The following is a 19,181-nucleotide window of genomic DNA, read 5'->3' on the forward strand; positions in this document are numbered from 1 at the left end:
TAGGGTTAGGGTTAGGGTTAGGGTTAGGGTTAGGGTTAGGGTTAGGGTTAGGGTTAGGGTTCCAAAATTTTTTTTTTGAGACAGAATCTTACACTGTAGTTCAAGTTGGCCTGGAACTCATTAGTGTGGTCCTGGCTGGCCTTGAGCTCATGACAATCCTCCTGCCTCAGCCTCTTGTGAACTAGCATACCTGGCTCAACAGATTCATTTTTAAGACAAGTAATGCAATTTCAGAGTATTTAAAAAGCCTTACAAGGCCACATAGTCTGAAACTTCTGGCACCCTTTGTCCAAGTGGGCTACTTATAGCAGAGCCTGTGGAGACCTACTGCTCAGGAAGCAGCAGGATTTCATCTTCACAATGACTCAGCATTTCTGGGGTGGGGCAGATGATTCTTGTGGAGCTGGAGCAGCATTGTCCCAGAGGTAGGAAGACTGGTAATTTGGTCTTAAGTTCTTGCCTAGCTCTTACTATGGGCCACACACAGTTCCCAGTGCATTATGGGATTCAGCACATTGTTTCCTCTTAGCTATCTTAGATGGAACTGTTAGTGACCCTAGTTTTGATGAGAAAGCTCAGACTCAGAGGTATCAGCAGCAAAAAGCACATATAACAGTGAGGCAGGGCATGGCTGGCCTTCAGGGCCCAGAGTTCCTCAGGTGCCTCAGGCTAGGAAGCTGCTTCACGTTCAATCTCCCAGAACAAGGTCAGGAAGCTGTTTTTTACAACCCGGTTGGCAAGACCTCCTGTGCAGGCAAGAGTTCCACAAAAGATGGGAATGACTTTGATGGGTGGAAATGTCTTTTTTTGTTTGTTGGTTTTGAGACGGGGTCTCACTATCTAGCCTGGCTGTCCTGGACCGCAACTGTTGAAGACCAGACTGGTCTTGAACTCACAGAGTTCAAGATCTGCCTGTCTCTGCCTCCCTGCTTGTATGGATGTGGCCCATTCTCAAAACAACAACAACAACAAGAAACACAAAACACCCAAACCAATCAACCAAAAAACCGCCAATGACTTAAAAATCCCACTCAAGGTCACATGACTAGCCCACCTCTTTCCCATGGTGTTTCTGTCCTTCTCAGCCCTCCTTCACCAGCTCCTTCCCAGTTCCTCCCATGAGAGATCTTATCACATGCTGCTTCTCCTTTCTGGAACATTCTTTCTCCCAATTTTCCCCTTTAACATTTCCTTATAAGCCTTAGGCCTCAGACTATCCATTGGCCATAGATCATTGTCTCCCACAATCCTCCTTTCTAAGGCTTCATTTATCTCCTTGGAGGCAATGATCATTAGTAACTAATTGATTTTGTTTCTTTCTGAGAGCCATGAAGGAAGGCCCTGTACCTGGGTTGTTTACTCCCTCTTAGCTCCTGGGAGCACCAGGCTATGAAAGACACTAGAGATTCATGGAAGGACAGCCCAGCCTCACATAAGCACTGCTGTATTGACAGAAACTCACCATACTATGGCCAAAACAGGTGAGTTAACTGGGCAGGGGAGTCCAAGGCTGTCTCAGTGATTGTTTTTGATACAGTGGGGACCCAGACCTTTCTGATCTGTTTTGTCTTTCTGCCACACAGACACATGTATCATAGCAGTATCATAGTGTGTTCTTACATACACTTTAGACACTTTAGCCACTGCGCATCTAGGTTTCGTGGTATATGCACGTGGTAGGGCCTAGTCCCTCGATCCCCACAGAAGGAAAAAATGATATTGAGCACAAGAAAAAGTGACACCATCAAGAGATGCAGCGAGCATGGGGTTTGGGGCTTGGGATGGGGTTCAGTGGTAGAGTGTTTGCTTAGCGTGTTCAAAGCCCCAGGTTCAGCCCCCAGCTCACCCAGACACAACCCCTTACCCCTGTCACTCCTGCAACCTGCAAGACACATTTGGCTGTCTCTGGAGTAACATGCCCACTTCTATCCTCTAAACAGTTCTTAGATTAAGAAATAGGACTATATTCACTACCTTTTGCTGATGTAATAAAATATTACGACCAAAGGTAACTTACAGTGGGGCTTGTGATTCCAGAGGAAGAGTCCATCCATCATGGAGGTGAGGCTGGCACAAGAAATACAAACCAGAGAGGATCAAGCAGAAATGAGGAGACCTTCTTAAAGCCCACTCCCAGCAATGTGCACTCTCCAGTAAGGCTCCATGGCCTGCCTAGACCTCGACACCAATGGGGTGACCAAAAGTTCAAATGTTCGAGCCTGTGGAGGGTATGTCTCATTCAGATCACCACAAGTAGATACTAAATGGCTATAAAAACCATAGGCTGGTACACAGAGAGACCAGGGACACAGGTTTGTACTTTCAGCATGAATTATGTAACGTGTCTAACTGTCTGTACTCTATTTTGTACCTCTGGCTGCATTAATAGGTTTGCTTAGGCTGATGTCCTCACAAGTGCGTGACTGACTTTATCACTGCTGTGGTATCAGATGACTGGAAATGGTCAGCTCCAATTGTCATCTTGTGAGACCACTGTTGGTGCCTTTATGAGGAGCATGGTTAGATTTTTGACCTCTGTTTTCTAGATGGTGCCATTACTTCTAACACAAGTCTGAACTCCAGGCAGGGAGAGAGCAGGGGGTTAAAGTGTAGGCTACTGCGTGCGTTGGCCGGTCTATGGGCTTAAATTCCTATCTTATGGCTTGGAGCCATGCCATGTGGCTCCGGTCAGCTACAAGGGAGGCTGGGAACATGCTCTGCAGCTGCTCACATCACAGCTTCAAATAAAAGGCAGAGTTCCTCTGCTGACGAGGAGGAAGGAAGAACGGATATTGGAAAGGCACCCGAAGGAGTCTGTGACAGCTTCTATAGGGAAGGGAGCGTGGGAAGGGCCGCAGAACTAGTTTCTTGTGCTAGTTAATCTAGAAGTTCCCAGATGTTGTAGACAAACCCTTTTTTCCTGAGGTTAGAAAGAAAGAAGGCTCTGCATCATGAGCTCTGCACCAGGCTCACGTGACCCTCATGGCTGAGAGACCACTACCAGGTCCCAGCAAAGTGAGGGAGGTACTGGCCAGGGTTGAAGTGAATTGGCCTACAGCTCAAGACTCAGCTGTGCCAGTACTAGAAAAATTATTTTAAAAATCTTTTTCATAAACCTGAAACATCCCCCCTCCCATTTTCTCACATATGTAAAGCTGAGTGGGACTTCATTTTTTTTTTTTTTTTTTTACATTTTTTTCCCCTTTTCTTCCCTTTTCCAACAAGCTGCTCCTTTTAGGTATGATTTTTTTTTCATCCTTTTCACCCGTAAAATTTATGAGCATTTATTTGAAAGCTTAAAAAAAATGGAAAAACTAAGAACCACAGTGAATGTGCACAGTTATTGCTTTCTTAAGAAAACAAACCAGCCAGCCAGTTTGGAATGTGAGCGGCTTGTGTGAGGCCAGCCAGAGGCAGAGGCTCGGGGTGAAGGGCCACTGCCCTCTATTCAGGAGTGCTGCCTGGTGCTGTCTCCATTCCCAGCCTCCTCCTCCCCCCTCTGACCATTCCAACGAGAGACAGGAACACAGAGAAAATAACTACAGAAAAGAGCTAAGGTTTAAAACACTCCTTTAGAAAAGCAAGAAGATGGGGCCCATTAGAGGGTGCAGGCTACAGGAGAGTCCAAGGAACACTGGGCCTCAAAGAGCTTCCACGCTGGCCAGGAGGGGCCTCTGGGAAAAATCAGGGGCCCTGCTGAAGGATGAGAGGAGAGGCTAGCCACCGGCAGGCCAGACCACATGGAGCTATGGAATGTGTTACCATTGTCCAAAAGTTGTCTTAAATACTTGGGTTCTGAGAACCACAGAGGATGTCCAAATTTGTCCTTCAGTGCTCCCCCCACCCGTTCCCCATTTTCCCAGAAGAGCTCTATTACTATGCTGATGTTTGCAAACTATGCCTGGGATGCTTCTACTCAAAGCGTGGTCCCAAGCATGTTGGAACGGGCTGAGTAAGGTGGAACCTATAAAATATTCCTAGGCTATGCCCATGAGTCCTGCCAACTGTCCCTGTTTTCCATAGGCCACACTGCCAACCTCCTCTTGCCCCTTACCCCTCCAGATGACTGAATTGGGCCAGGCTTGCCCCTATCTTCAGCATGAGAGAGAGGCAATTCCAATCTATTTATCCTTCCAAACTTCTTCCCAGAGTATTAGTGACAACCCATAGAGATAACGGCATAGGCTCAAAACCCTTGTGGTGGGCCAGCCTCTTGCTAGCTTCTCTGGGATTCTTCTGGGATCTTAAAATGGCCTCCTGTTTTTCCAAGCCAGTTTAACAAAGCCTTGTGATTCTCGTCCATCTCTGATCCCCCAGCCCACCTCCCTCAACTTCCTGAAGCAGAGGGAAGACCACAGAGGAGATGTTCGTAAAACTGTACTGGGATGCAAACGGGAAATACACTATAGAAAACAGGAAAGCCGGACGTGGTGATGACGCTTGTGTCCCTCATGAGGAAACCCATTAAATCTGTTCTGTTGATGGGGACAAGCTTCCGGGACCCTCCCTCAGCTCAGCAGAAGCACTCTGTCCCCACAATCTGTCATGGCAGTGCATGCCTGCTTATTTTCTTTGCCACGGGCAAAGATTTGGGCTTTGATGTGACATTTCCCAAAGACCCTTGTCACCGGAAAGTCTCTCTCTTTAGAGGGCCCTTATTCCAGGCTTAAGTTCTGCCCTTTCTTTTGGAAACTCATGCCACTAGCCATGATACAGTGACTACTTTCCTTCTTCAAAGTAGTCAATGGGCTTCATGGATCAGACATAAGGCAAAACTGAATGAAGGTGCAGATGGGCTTTTGTCCTCCCAAACTCCAACACAAGCTCAAGACTTTGCCACACCAAAGCCTCAAGTAAAATATGGCTGTCCTCTCCCTTCATTGTCCTGGCTTCCCCCTCCCACCCCCAATTTGCCAGTCCAATACCCACAGTGGCTTCTGATTGCCCTACAGACCTGATGAAGCTCTTGGTGTCCTACTGAGACGTGTTTCCATGGCTTGATTTTAAAGTAAAGAAGAAATCCAAGTGTCCTGGGGTTTTAATGTGTCACAGCTGGAGAGCCCCACAGAGATGGTCATGGTTGCCTACTCAACCGGCACCTCTCCATCCCATTCGGTTCTCTTCTGAGGTTAGAGAATGAACATCTTTGTAGGCATTTTTTTTTCACATGTATCAGAAGAGCAACTTGCAACTTGATAGAAACTTGTATAGAAAAAAACAGTGGAATTTGTTGATCCTCCCCGGAATGAGGCACACCTGAGCCGTGGCTTTTGCATGAGGAATGAGAATACAAACAAATTAAAAATAACAACTAAGTCATGCCTCCTAATGAACAACGCCCGAGATTATGCTCTGGCTTCCATATGCACAAATGTACGAGCAGACCAAACCCAGCAGTGTGCCCCATTGTGAGAACAGGTGCTGAGGGAGAATGATTATGCATCTTGTTCACGTCTGTATGCAGCCATCAGCTACCTGGCACAGGTTGAAAAATAACTTATTTACACAAGATATCACCACCTAGGAACTTACCAACTTAAGTCAGGAACACTGGGCCTCAGGGGCATTTCAGTGTTATGGGGGTGGGGGAGAAGGTCTGGGAGCTTATCAAGCACAACAGTGAACGATGCAAGTCTGTCACCTGGGTGACTAAATACTGGGTGGGAGGATAGGAATACCTATCATCAGACCATCAGGTACACCTGTTATGATTTGGGCAGGCAATAAGCTATCGAGTCTCTTCTTGGATTTTCTGTTCAGCGAGATCTCATTGCTTGACATGGCTAACCTCCATCCTGTCACTCAGACGCAGAAAGCCTTGAGCCAGCTCAGGACCTTGAGCGAGCTTAGCACTCGGCAGCCCTGCTTCTGAACAGCTCTGTAACAGGGTTGGCTACATCAGTATCTTATCTTACCACCTGCATCGGATCCTGCCTTTACTAAGGTCCCTCTGAACCAGCAGCCACTTTAACTCTTTGGGGGAATCTTCTTTAGTGTTTGTGAAACGTAATGCGTGGTTACAGAGTTGATATATCAGTAATCAGGTAGAGCCTGTGTTTGCCAACGGCCATGGATGTCAAGCAGAATTCATAGTTGGTGAACTAAAGCCATTGGAATTGATGTAATGCGTGCATGCATGGTTGTCAAATGAATCCTTACACTGTAAAAACACGAATATGACCGTCCTTGTTTCTGACATAGTGCACTAGCAATAAGGTACCTGGGACTGTGGGAAACCAGATGAGTAGTCCCAGCTGGAGGACCTCAGGCACAGCTGACCCCCATGGTCAAGGGCGGAAGCCTGGCTTATCTCTCCACCTGCCTCGTTCCCTGGTACTTTATCCAGAAGAAAGGAAAGGTGCTGCAGTTTGGAACTCCTGCCTCTCCCTCCCCATGGGACTTGATCCAGATGTGAGAGGAACTGTCTCCAGGGACCCCCGTCAGTGTTTAAAAAGGCCTCAGCCCTCAGTCTTGGCCTCAGCCCGACCTTGTCACCATGCAGAGGCTGCTGATTCTGAGTGTGCTGCTGGAAGCAGTCTTTGGCAATGAGAACTTTGTGGGGTAGGGCTGCGGAGAGGAGCGGGTACCTGGAGGGGAATGAAACGGCTCTCCCCAAATTGATGTCTGGAAGACAAGACTGACACCACCCTGGGACAGCATCCTGGGGAGAGGCGGGCAGGGCACGGCTTGGAAGGGTCCAGCTTCTTCTAGACACTGAGAGAATTAAACTCTGAGAAGGACTTTTTAGAAGGAGAAAGAGGAGATCTGTTTGGCTTGGGAATAACTCAGTCTAAACTGTGGTGGGGACAGCATGAGAGTCTAGAATCTTCCAAAGACAGAGAGCAAAGAGATGAAGTTCAGGTCTCTCATTCATTGTTCAGACCCCCTTGTGCCTTTACGGGTTCAGCCTGGGAAGTGTTGGGGTACCTCAAGTTCTCAGAGCCCCTCTATCTCTGCCCAGGCACCAGGTTCTTCGAATCTCTGCAGCTGATGAAGCCCAGGTGCAGAAAGTGAAGGAGCTGGAGGACCTGGAGCATTTGCAGGTTAGAGATTTGGTGCAACTTCTCTAGGCCATTCAGAACCAACTTCCATAACCACCTACTCGGTCCCTATGCTCTGGTCCAGCCTCCCGGCAAAGAGCCATGAGTCTAAGTGGTTGGGAAATGACTTCAGACCCCAGACTCAGATCTTATTGCCCCTGAGAATCCGATGAAATACCAGGACCCTTTCCTGCTTCCTGTCTGCCTTGCTCCTTAAAACCTCTCCTCCATTCTGGCCATTTCCTGCCCATCCTGGACTTTGTCCAGTTCCCAAGCTCCCCCACTCTTCCTCTGCTCCCAGTACCCATTCCTCAACTCCAGCTACATAAGAGCTTCTAGTGCCAACACTGCTTCTTGGGCTCTCCCGCTCTGCTGCCCTGGTTGGTGCCTCTGGCCCACTGAAACAGTTCTGGCTTCTGTGTTTCTTAGTTGGACTTCTGGCGGGATGCTGCCCGGGCTGGTCTCCCCATCGATGTCCGAGTGCCCTTCCCCAGCATCCAGTCTGTGAAAGCATTCTTGGAGTATCATGATATTAGCTATGAGATCATGATTGAAGATGTGCAGTCACTGCTCGATGAGGAGAAACAGCAGATGTCCTTCCAGGCGAGGGCCCTGTCCACTGATACTTTCAATTATGCCACCTATCATAGTCTGGATGAGGTGAGGACAGCCCCAGAAGGTTCTGCCCACAACACCATACTTTTCTTCATGGTTGACAGAACACAGACTCTGGCCAAGGCTGGTCTGGCTATGGGTCGGAGACACCTGTATTGGCGGAAGCCATCAGTCCCCTTTCTTCCTCTGATCTCAGATCTACGAATTCATGGACCTGCTGGTGGCAGAGCACCCACAGCTTGTGACTAAGATCCAGATTGGCACCACCTTTGAAGGTCGCCCCATCCACGTGCTGAAGGTAAATGAAGCCCACACGTAGGCAAGGGCACACGCGCAAAAATAGGTCCCCACATGGACCTCCCTATCAGGCTGTGGACTCTCAGAGAGGAGTAATGGAATGTACTGCTCTATATAGTTTCTGGGCAGATATTTGAGAAGGTCTGAGCATAACTGCTGGCCTAGGTGGCTATATGCATGTTCACAAAGTTTAAGGTGACCCAGTGTTACCAACCAAGTGCTCAATATGAGAAGATTAGAGAGTCTGGCATCCAGAACAAATGCTTTCCTGGTGACCTTCCACAGTGCATCTGAGCACAGAACTGAGTCAAAGTCTGGAAGTCAAGCTCTATAGGGTCCCTGTTTGATCCCTGATCCCATAACTCCCCAAAGGATGGGCCTACAAACAATCACCTCAACTTTAGATATACAGAGAACAGGAGGCTTCTGGCCCTGGTGTACTCTCTTGCAGGGGATGAACTAAGGCCTGGCTGGAAAGTTGCCCCCTAACCATTTCCCTGCCTCTTTTCCAGTTCAGCACTGGAGGGACCAATCGCCCAGCAATCTGGATTGACACTGGCATCCATTCCAGGGAGTGGGTCACCCAGGCTAGTGGGGTCTGGTTTGCAAAAAAGGTAAAGCTGAGGAGATAAAGAGGGCTCTTGCTCACTGGGGAACTGGTACTCACAGACCACGGGAAGCTGGCCATTCCTTTCCTAGAAGCAATGTCCACAAAGAGAGGCCAGGGGATGTGTCCATCGTACCAACATGACTAACACTCTATCTTTCCTCCTCCACCCACCAGATCACAAAGGACTATGGCCAGGACCCCGCCTTCACAGCCATTCTTGACAACATGGACATCTTCCTGGAGATTGTCACCAACCCTGATGGTTTTGCCTACACCCACAAAACGGTACAGATTCCCTCTTGTTCCCCGGTCAGCGGGATGTACCTTTGAGCCCCACAAGTGGAGGAAGGGGCAAGTAGGTCTATCCTCATGGAACTGGGACTCTCAGCCTAGGCACTACCTTGCTATCTTAGGCGGATGATTCTTTGCTATTGGGGGGCCGTCTGTCTGTGCATGATAGGTGTTGAATAGCCTCTTGACCTACTTACTAGATTCTGTTAGCAACTCTTCACTGTTGCAACAATACAAAGCACCTCTAGATGCTGTAAACTGTCTTAGGGGAGCTGGCATTGTCCTCAGCTGAGATCCCCCCCTCCGGTTCCGGTTTCCATAGAAGCTTTTATTCTGTGGCAAATGCAGCAAGCTAGCAGTCCAGCTGTGCTGGCCCCTGGCTTACCCTCTTTCCTCCCTCAGAATCGCATGTGGCGCAAGACTCGATCACATACTGAGGGCTCCCTCTGTGTCGGGGTGGACCCCAACAGGAACTGGGATGCTGGCTTTGGGAGTAAGACTTCCCATGGGGCGGGGATGGGACAACATGGCTTCTTGTCTTCCTTTGTCTGGTTGCCTACCCCTTTCCTGACCCGGCAGTGAGGGAGAATGTAGGCTCTTAGCTCTGCCAGAGGCTTCTCTGGGTGGGAGGCACTCAGGGACTTGGACCCTTGTTTGTAAAAAAGAAAGTTCCTTTTAGGTGCAACTTGGGTCTGAGAGCTTCTCTTGGGGATGCCTAGCTTAGTATCAATTCTTGCCATCCTTGGTCATGACCTTGTGTAAACTGGTTTCTCCTCCTCCCAAGCTTGGCTGGAAAAGGAGGCAGGGCTCAGATAGTGTGATGACTGGCTGCTCCTTAACCCAGGGGAGAGGGAGTGAGGCCTCCCTGCAGCCCACTTCCCTCTAAGTCCATGGAAGATACTGGAAGCCATGGAAGTAACTGTAGCTGTGTCCTCTGCCTTCCACAGAGCCTGGAGCTAGTAGCAACCCCTGCTCAGAAACTTACCGTGGCAAGTTTCCCAACTCTGAATCGGAAGTCAAGTCCATCGTGGACTTCGTGACGAGCCATGGGAATATCAAGGCCTTCATCTCCATCCACAGCTACTCCCAGCTCCTGCTCTACCCATACGGCTACACATCAGAACCAGCTCCTGACAAGGACGAGCTGGTGGGTGATGACCCGGATCGCCCTCTATCTGGGCTCCTTCTGTGTTCCTACCTTAAGGAAACTGGGTTTCACCCTTCAGAGATGATTAAGGGCTAAGAACCTACTAGCATACCCAGTGCCCATCTTTTCCCTCATGATTTGGGAAGTCTGGCAGGATGATTTGTGTCAACCAGCAGGGCAGACCTGCTTCATTTCCTGGGAAATAGAAGCATAGCACATGGTTGAGTCACTTTTGTCATGTGACAGAGCAAGAGGCAAGGCTAGACTCTGAAGCTGTGGGCTCTGTCCGAAGCTGTGGTGTGACTGGAGAGAAGGGGTACCCCATCCATCCATCCTGTGGAGACGGAGGGAACAGGAAGCTATCATAGTGTAGGGCTGACCCTGGCAGGGGGCACGGGACCTGACTGTGCTGCTGCCCACTCCTGGGCCACCCTGACAGTCCCTGGGTTACTCTGGCCCTAACCATGGCACGGTTCAATGTTTTCCCCAGGATCAGCTAGCTAAATCCGCTGTAGCAGCCTTGACATCTCTACATGGCACCAAGTTCAAGTACGGCAGTATCATTGATACAATCTGTAAGTTACTGGCGGCCTGGGAACAGGCGTTAGCTGGCCCTTCTTGCTTTGGGTGCTCAGATCTGGGAGTTGCTAACTGAACTATCTGAAGGGTGGGCAGTGCTCCTTCCTGATATTGAATCCTGACTTCTCAGAGACATGGTTCAGAGAGCCTCTTATCTGTCCTCCAAGAATATCTGTCCCCTTATCTTATGGCTCCATCTGGACCCCTGCACCAATGAGTTAGAACTCTGATGGGATTTATAGGTCTCCATAAAATTCTGTTTGAGATACATCTTTCCACTCCCTTCCTTACAGGATACACGAGATGCCCTTGGGAGGACCATTGATACACGCACACGGAAATTGGTCGGCAGGGGTGTTTACTGACCTCCTGCTCTGCACTGGGCCTTGCCCTGCATGCTTAGAATTGAGCTGAGAATAAAGAGAGTAAACGTAACTTCTAGGCAGGAAGATTGACCGTGTGCTTTAAAACCACAGTGGATCAGGTGATAGATGGAGGGGAAATAACAGAGCCTGCCAGGGGCACCAGGAGTACTAGGGTGGAGGGTGAATACCAGGCTAAGAGGTAGGCTTTCAGACCGAGAATTTGGGCTCGTTGTGAAGGAAATGAAGGAAGCCAGGGAGGAGGCCATCTGTCTAGGTAATAGGCCTCCAGCAAAAGAACTTGTGTGATGTGGTATGGGGTGTTTGGGGAATTTTTTGCCTCAAAAATTTTGCCTGGCAGGCAAAAGCAGGATACAGGCACCAGGGTGGGAGAACAACACACCCATTTCACATGCTTCCTCGATGGTGGGCTCCAATTTGAGGCGGGGAGTGGACTGTAGTCTTACCCAAGGAGGAACTTTGTTTGGGATTCAAGGCTTTCTTTGGAAATAGTTTCCAACCCGAGCCCCATGATTTTGCTGTATTTTGTGTCCTGAAGTGAAATTCTAATGTGAAGCCCACCTCCCTCTCCTATTGCCTAGTTCAACAAAAGCAGCTTTGTCAGCCAGTGTGTGCCGCAAACCTGTGAGATTTTCCTCCCGGACACAGACAGACAGGCTTTGCCTTGACTATGAATCTTTGCACTTTCCTCTGCAGACCAGAGTCCCCAGAGATCAATTCCTGGTTACCCAAGCAGGGGGCTCTGGCATATTTAGAGGTGTTATTGAGGTGACTGTTTGGTGGAGACAGTTTTCAGACAGACTTTTGCAATTACACAGACTTTTTGGCATCCTGCTAATGAATAGGACAGCCATTACTGGTTGCCGGTCCCCTTCTTGGGCCTCTTGGGCTTAGACCTGGGAGAAGTTTCCTGGAAGCCCCACTATTGAAGTGTCAATAGCAGCCCCTAGAAGACATTGACTCTATTTGAAATTACACAGGGATTTGGGCTCTTGGTGTTGACTCAGTCCATGTAGATATTTCTAGTGATCAACCCTTACTTTCTCCTCTGTCTTTGCTCCTGCCCCCAGATCAAGCCAGTGGGAACACTATTGACTGGACCTACAGCCAGGGCATCAAGTATTCTTTTACTTTTGAGCTGAGGGACACTGGGCTCAGAGGTTTCCTGCTGCCTGCCTCCCAGATCATCCCCACAGCAGAGGAGACATGGCTGGCCCTCTTGACCATCATGGACCACACTGTCAAACATCCCTACTGAAGCAGCCCTTATCCCCCACCTCTTTCTTCTCCTTAGCCCAATTTGGGCAACCCAATAAAGTCTGATTGTATAACAGGATCTTGGTTTGTATTTTTTTTAAGGAATGCACATGGAATGTCTACCTTTTTAGCAGGGGCAGAAGTGATTAAACTTCCATGGGTCTCAATAGAAACGTGCGGGTGGTTGAACTACATGACCCCTAAATTCTCCTGCATTCCAGGTTCCCGTGAAGTTGCATCCAAGAGGCAGTGTGTGTGTGTGGGGGGGGGGGAGGTTGTTCATATCTTAGTAGTAGGCAACAGCCACAGCTGCTAACCAACCTGTGGTGAAGAGGAACTCAGCATGTACAGCAGACCAGCTAGTGGTATATACTCATCTTTGGAAGCAGTAACATGGAATATAAAAATCCTGCTAGCACTGCTGTCCAAAGGCGATGTTGCAGGTGAGTCAAACAGATTACTACGAAGCAAAATGTGGCCTCTCACTCCTGGAAAAGCTGGAAGAAAACATTGAGGTGAAATCATTTTCTGAAGATAAGGGATGAATGCCCAACCAGGGATATTTATTTACTGTAGTGTGTTGAGGATGCTTCACCTGGCATGGGAATGGGGGAAACAGCTTATATTTTGTTTGACAAATCCTACAGGGAGTCCCCAGTGTATGACTTCTGCTGCCTCTTGTTCCTGTTCACTTTCCCATATTCCTGTCCATATCCCTCTCCAAAAAGCTGACTTCCCTTGGCATGGTGCCCCTCGGGTCTGTGATAGCACACTTACCAGTGAGCATCACAATGCATCAATCATCTGCCTTTTTTTTTTTTTTTTTTTTTGGTTTTTCGAGACAGGGTTTCTCTGTGTAGCCCTGGCCATCCTGGAACTCACTCAGTAGACTAGGCTGGCCTTGAACTCAGAAATCCACCTGCCTCTGCCTCCCAAGTGCTGGGGTTAAAGGCGTGCACCACCACTGCCTGGCACCTGCTGCCTTTAAAGTAAGAATTGACACTGGTTACTTCTGCATCCCTCAGATATGAGCATGGAGCTAGAGGTACTGCCGCAGAAAGATGAATGTAGCTAGGCTGGGATGATTGGGGCTCCTCCCTCTCTCTGCCATTTGGAATTCAAGATGCAGAGCACTAGGATACAAGAGCACTTGCATTTCCAGCACTAGGATATAAGTCTTTTCTTTTTCATAGAAAATGGCTTGAAGGTTAAAAAGTTTTTCATTGTAGAGTTCTATGTTAATAGTTTTCCCTACCAAATATTTTAAAAAAAAATAGACCAAAGCTGATTATACATAAATATCTGCATTCTAAGATTAGGAGACCAAGAGAAAGGTCTTTCCAGACAGGCTGATGGTATGTATGGCCCTGTAGTCCCAGGACATTATGAGTTTGGACCTAGACTTAGGCTACTTGGAAAGACCCTGTCTCAAACAAACAAACAAACAACAAAAAAGGTATTTTTGACTGAAGATTTGGTAAGACTCCTTTATCTTTTGGAAAATATTTCTCTTTAAGTCATGAGACAAGAGGCTGTAGACAAGTCAAAGCTGTGTTTTAACTGAGTTAGCTGGTCACCTTCTAAATAAAGACTGGTAAGAAAAAAAATTAAGTTAATATAAGGACATTCTTTTACAAATAACAGATGGTAGAACTCCTTAGGGTAAAGCATGCTCTCCTTGCTATTAAGGACCACCTGCCATTACATCTCCAACATCAACAGGTTTTGGAATGCAAGTGCTAGTAATTGTTGAAAGAATTCTACTTTAACAGAGAGGAGAGAGGGAGGAGGAAGAAGAGAAGAGGAAGAGGAAGAAGAAGCAGAAGAGGAGGAGGAAGAGAAGGAAGAGGAGGAGGAGGAAGATGATGAGGAAGAGGAGGAGGAAGATGATGAGGAAGAGGAGACGAGGACAAGAGGAGGAGGGAGGGATAGCCAGACCCTGACTTGAAGCGTAGCCTTAGCTGGTCAGGAACTCACTATGTAGACAAGACTGGCCTCAGAATTCAGAGAGATCCTCCTGACTCTGCCTCATGAGTGCTGTATTAAAGGTGTGTTGTCACCACAACTATCTCGAATCAATTCATTTTATGGTCTGCATGTCATTTAGGTTCATTAAAATATCCATGTGCAAATTACTATAAATTCTCAGAATCATGGTTCAAAAAAATAAGGTTCTGAGCAAGCAAGGTTTACATATATAGTATGTATATGCAAGAGAGAACGAGAGAGAGTTGGGCTGTAGATGTACCTTAGTTAGCAGAGGCTTACTTAGTAGGCATGAAGCCCTGGGTTTGATCCTCACACCACCACATAAAACCATGTGTCACTTGCACACCTATAATCCTAGTACTTGGGAGGTGGAGGTAGGAGGATTTGCAGTTTAAGGTCATCTTTGGCCAGTTTGGGATACATGTGAACCTATCTCAACTAAAAAAGAAAAGAAAAAAAAAGGAAGAAAGGAAGAAGGAAGGAAAGAAAGGAAAGGAAAGAAGGAAAGAAAGAAAGAAAAAGGTGAGGGAGGGAGCAACGTGAATTCCATGAAGGCAGAGGCTGCACTGGGTCGCTTCATTCGCTCTCCATGGCAAGGGCAAGAGCAAGAGTGATATTTATATTAACAGCAATTTTGATAATAAATGAATATTAGTGATATGGAGCTTGTTCATGTGACATATATTTCAGCTATGAGAAGAGCTTTATGCAATTCTCAGAGGTAGAAATCCACAGGTACAATTTGTACACATTCATAAATATAAAAGCTAAAAGATAACAATTTTAGGAAATAGTATAACTTAAATGAAAATAAGTACTAATAACCTTGAGTGGGTAAAAGTAAACAAAACAGACTGAGAGAGAGACCCTGTCTCCAAAAGCCAACAGCCAAAAGCCAAAAGCCAGAAAAAAAAAAAAAGTAACATTTCAAAAGAGAAGCAGCTATCTCCTAAAAAGACAAGCTAGGAAAAGCCAATAAAACATGAAAGAAGTGAGCCTCGGTGAACTCTTGGATATTAAACATTTCCTTTCATCAGATAGAGGACAACATAAGACTGGCCACACAGGGTTATCGAGGGCATGAAGAAATAAATGCAGTCTTGTGCTGCTGGTAGAAGGATAGCTTTCTGTACATTTGGTAATTTGACTTTAAAAATTAAATATAGTACCTCACTGACTCGACAAATCCATTTGAAAGCATTTATTTTATGAAAATATTTGGACTGTAGTGAAAGATTGGACTAGCAAAGGAGCAAAGTACATCAAAAAGAACCATCTTCACAGGGATCAATATTGTTCCTAGTGTGACCCAGCCACACAGGAGCATATCATAAAACCACCCAGGCCTGTGTTCACCTGGGAAAAATGTTCACAGCATATTAAGTGAAAGACGTTGGCTACAAGATGGGAATGAAATGTTCTAGAACTGGATTCTGCTGATGGTAGAACAGTTCTGTAAATTTACTAAAATTATTGCATTCTTCAAATAGCTGAGACGCAGGGTAGCTGATTTGCACACCAATAGCTGTTTCTGTAAAAAGTTAGCTCCAAAACAGGATGTTATGAACATCATTTTGTCTAACACACACACAAATGCACACACACTTGCCAATGCTCCCCAGATATGCACATACGTACACACATACATACATACATGCACACATGTGAACACACAACCCCACACACAGATGTACACACAGACACACAGATGCACAGATGCACACACACTTGCCAATGCCTCCCCAGATATGCACATATAGATGCATGCACACACATGTGAACACATAAACCCCCACACAATACACACACATACACAGAGAGACACAAATACACTGACACCCACATGCATGGACAGACGCACAGAGACACAAATACGCACGCAGATCCAGATATACATACACAGACACACAAAGAAACATGGACACACACACACACAGAGACACATACACCAGACAGATATACAGATACACTCCAGACACATTTAAGACACAGAGATACAGACGTGCACAAGCCAACACTGATGCACTCGCGCACACACACAATCATGGGTGGGGGATTTGCTGTTTGCACTCTCTGGTTCTCCACTGTAAAAGTAATGGGCTTTTACAATCAGCATTGGGATGGGGAGGCTATCTGAAACACACCAGGAGCCAAGCCTGTGTAAAATTACTTAGCAGCAATTCACCATCATCAAGCACCTCACAGCCACCTTAGTCTTTGTTCGGTTCTTTAATAATCTGTTTACACGCCAAACTCCTGCTCCAGCATCTCATTCCACTGACTTCCCCGCTTTATAGTTAGAAAAATGTATATTCTGGCTAGCTTTGGCAGCGACAAGGCTGCGCCTGCACAGGTTCCCAGTTGGGACATACTTTAAGTCCTCTGCTGCAGCTCCAGTGGAGACTCCCAAGAGGCTTTTCTGCTTATATTCAGTTCCCATTGCAATTGTGGGAATGTATTATACTGATGCCGAGTCTCCAGGGCCCCTTGAAGGGCTTTATTTCAAGTGAACTCGTTTCACGTCTTTCTCAGGCCATTACAGGTGGCTCTCGTGAAGCCCAGGGGCCATCGCTACTCCATGAGAAGTTTTTAGGTAGTCTCTTGAATTAACACTCGGATATGGGTATTTAGCTTCCTGGCTACGGCCTGCAGCTAAAGTGTCATTGAACGTAGTCCAGAAATGACTTCACCTGGCCCTCACCATGCAGAGCTATTCATCATCCTGGCAACTGTTTTTCAAGGCCAAGAGGGGCTAGGTAGATTAGAAGACACACTACCAAGGCCAAGAGGGGCTTCCTGCTTGAAGGACTAGGGAAACATCATTTGTAAACATGCTAAGCCCCAGATGCTGCCTGGAGGAACTTGAGATGAACAGCCATAACATTTGCAGTGTCCTGGCCAAGAAGAGCTCTGGGGAAGGTACAGAGCACCATCAAACCTGAGAACTCGTCAGAGGGAAATGAATTCTTCCCCAAAGCTTTCAGGATCCGCATTCATTTGGCAACTCAAACTGTGAGCATCATCTAAAAACCCCAGAGATGGAGCCGGCCAAGTGTTCACTGCCAAAGTAAGAGGAGAAAATTAAAAGTCCCTCTTAACCATGCTCACAGTGCCAGCTGCGCTGGAGAAGAATGTGGTGAGGTAAGGCTTGTGCTGACACAGGCTGCAGCTGGGCCTCTGTTTCCCCATGACACACAGGCCTGGGGCCATTGGCCAGTTCTTGAAATTTGTGTCAGCCCAAACCAGAAGTGTTATCAAGGAAGAAGAGATTAGACGGCAATCACATTAGCGGCCTTTATTTCATGAACAGTTTAGACAATGAGGGCAATGGCCTACATCCCCTTCTACAGTCAGAATTTTGTAACTCTCATTCCATAAGTGAAAGCTCACCATGTGTCTGTGGACAAACAAAAGAAACCTTAAAAAATGTGGCTGTTGTTGGAGACAGGACCCCTGACACCAACTGTGGAGATGTGAAAATGCTCCCAGGGGCGGGGCAGCTGTTGCATGAGCTCTGTTGGATTTTGCATAAATAGATAGAAGAAGATAGTTTCCAGAACAATCTCACTGATGAAGAAGTCAGGGAAGCCAAACCCAAGCAGAAGTTACACTTCCATGGGGAAACCGAGGAATCACTCAGGAAGACTTTGGATGGCTGAGTCTCCCCTGAAAAGCCAAAGCTAAGAGCCTACTGGGGTTTGCTTGGGAGCCACCATTCTTGAGTTGGGTACCAGCTTCTCATCTTGTCAATAATACAGTGTGAGCTGCCTACCCTTGTCTCCTCTTCTAAAGATGGGGGTGGGGGTTTCCATCTCACTGGACTGCTGTGAACACTGCATGTGTCAAAACATACAAAAGAGAACCCATGTGGGCTGCCTAACACGAATCTTTATCTGGCATTATCTGGAATCTTTGAGTTTTGAAACAGAAGAAAAAATAACCCTCAGATGGAGACGGTTGGGGGGTACCTGTGATGACAGATTCTGAAGGTCACTAAGAGGACAGTGAAAATAGGCAAAACCATGCAAAATAACTCGGCAGCCAACTCTCTGGATATCTTCTGGAGAGGGGAGAAAAGTCTTGGTGACAAGTGCCTGGACAAGAGGAAGCTGTACAAAGGACAAAAGATAATGAGTTCCCCGAGTCTCTCAAACAGCAGGTTGACTACCACACCTGAACCAGCCACAGATCTGATAGTTAGTTTATTCTGAATATTTACTTAAGGGCCATTGTCACAGAGTAGGTGAACTGGACCTCTCATGAGCTTCTTGTCTAAATTTTAGAGGGAAGCCATATTGATTTTTTTGTAAAAATGTGGTTTAGCAGTCAATGGCCCTTAAGTAACTGACCTCTGTTTACTACATAGTTTTACCAGGAGCCTCAACACAGTACAGGTAGAAAGAATTTGCTTTTCATTCAAGCCAAGGGGGCTCAGCACCAGAGTGATCCCACGAGGGGATCAGTGGGACAAATAAAGAGGCTTGTGGACTCACATAAAATTGTGTGTCAAATCCTGTTCTGTCAGAATTTAAGCTGATTGCACTTCTGCTGGTGCATTTCTAAATGCTATTATCTGACTTGGGTACCAATTTAGGGCTGGCATAATAGTTTCAATAATTTTTGTTTGTGGTATACGTGTACATACATGCTCATGTGGGTGTGTTCATGCATGTGTGTGGAGGCCAGCTGTCCTCTACCTTGTTTTATGAGGCAGGGCTAAACTCACCCTATCTCACCAAATCTGGAGCTCACTGACTAGGCAAACAGGCTGGCTGACAGCTCCCAGGGATCCTTCTGTCTCTGCTTCCCCAGCGCTGGGATTGCAGGGATGGACGCGCCTGGCCTTTTATGTGGGTGCTGGGATCCAAACTCAGGTTTCCACTTGCACAGTGAGCACTTTACCCAGTGAACCATTTCCAGCCCCTGATTGTAATCATTACTAAAAGTCTGCAAGGGTTTAACTACCCAAATGC

At 47.1% G+C, this 19,181-nt stretch overlaps 1 protein-coding gene across 1 annotated transcript; it reads left to right on the top strand.

Annotated features, from left to right (window-relative positions):
* The first annotated feature begins 6,249 nt into the window (after nucleotides 1-6,249).
* Cpa1 (carboxypeptidase A1) lies at nucleotides 6,250-12,295 on the top strand. The gene is made up of 10 exons (XM_031380797.1): nucleotides 6,250-6,561; nucleotides 6,962-7,043; nucleotides 7,470-7,700; nucleotides 7,852-7,953; nucleotides 8,465-8,566; nucleotides 8,737-8,847; nucleotides 9,256-9,346; nucleotides 9,801-10,000; nucleotides 10,491-10,575; nucleotides 12,033-12,295. The coding sequence occupies exons 1-10, from the start codon at nucleotides 6,497-6,499 to the stop codon at nucleotides 12,218-12,220; spliced, it is 1,257 nt and encodes a 418-aa protein (XP_031236657.1). The 5' UTR covers nucleotides 6,250-6,496; the 3' UTR covers nucleotides 12,221-12,295.
* The last annotated feature ends 6,886 nt before the right edge of the window (nucleotides 12,296-19,181 follow it).

This window comes from Mastomys coucha, unplaced genomic scaffold, assembly GCF_008632895.1.
Source record: "Mastomys coucha isolate ucsf_1 unplaced genomic scaffold, UCSF_Mcou_1 pScaffold20, whole genome shotgun sequence".
NCBI lineage: Eukaryota > Metazoa > Chordata > Mammalia > Rodentia > Muridae > Mastomys > Mastomys coucha.

Coding starts and splice junctions, on each gene's coding strand:
- Cpa1 (XM_031380797.1), top strand. CDS start 6,497: ATGCAGAGGCTGCTGATTCTGAGTGTGCTGCTGGAAGCAGTCTTTGGC. Junction 7,044..7,469: donor AGGACCTGGAGCATTTGCAG/GTTAGAGATTTG, acceptor TGTGTTTCTTAG/TTGGACTTCTGGCGGGATGC. Junction 7,701..7,851: donor CCTATCATAGTCTGGATGAG/GTGAGGACAGCC, acceptor CTCTGATCTCAG/ATCTACGAATTCATGGACCT.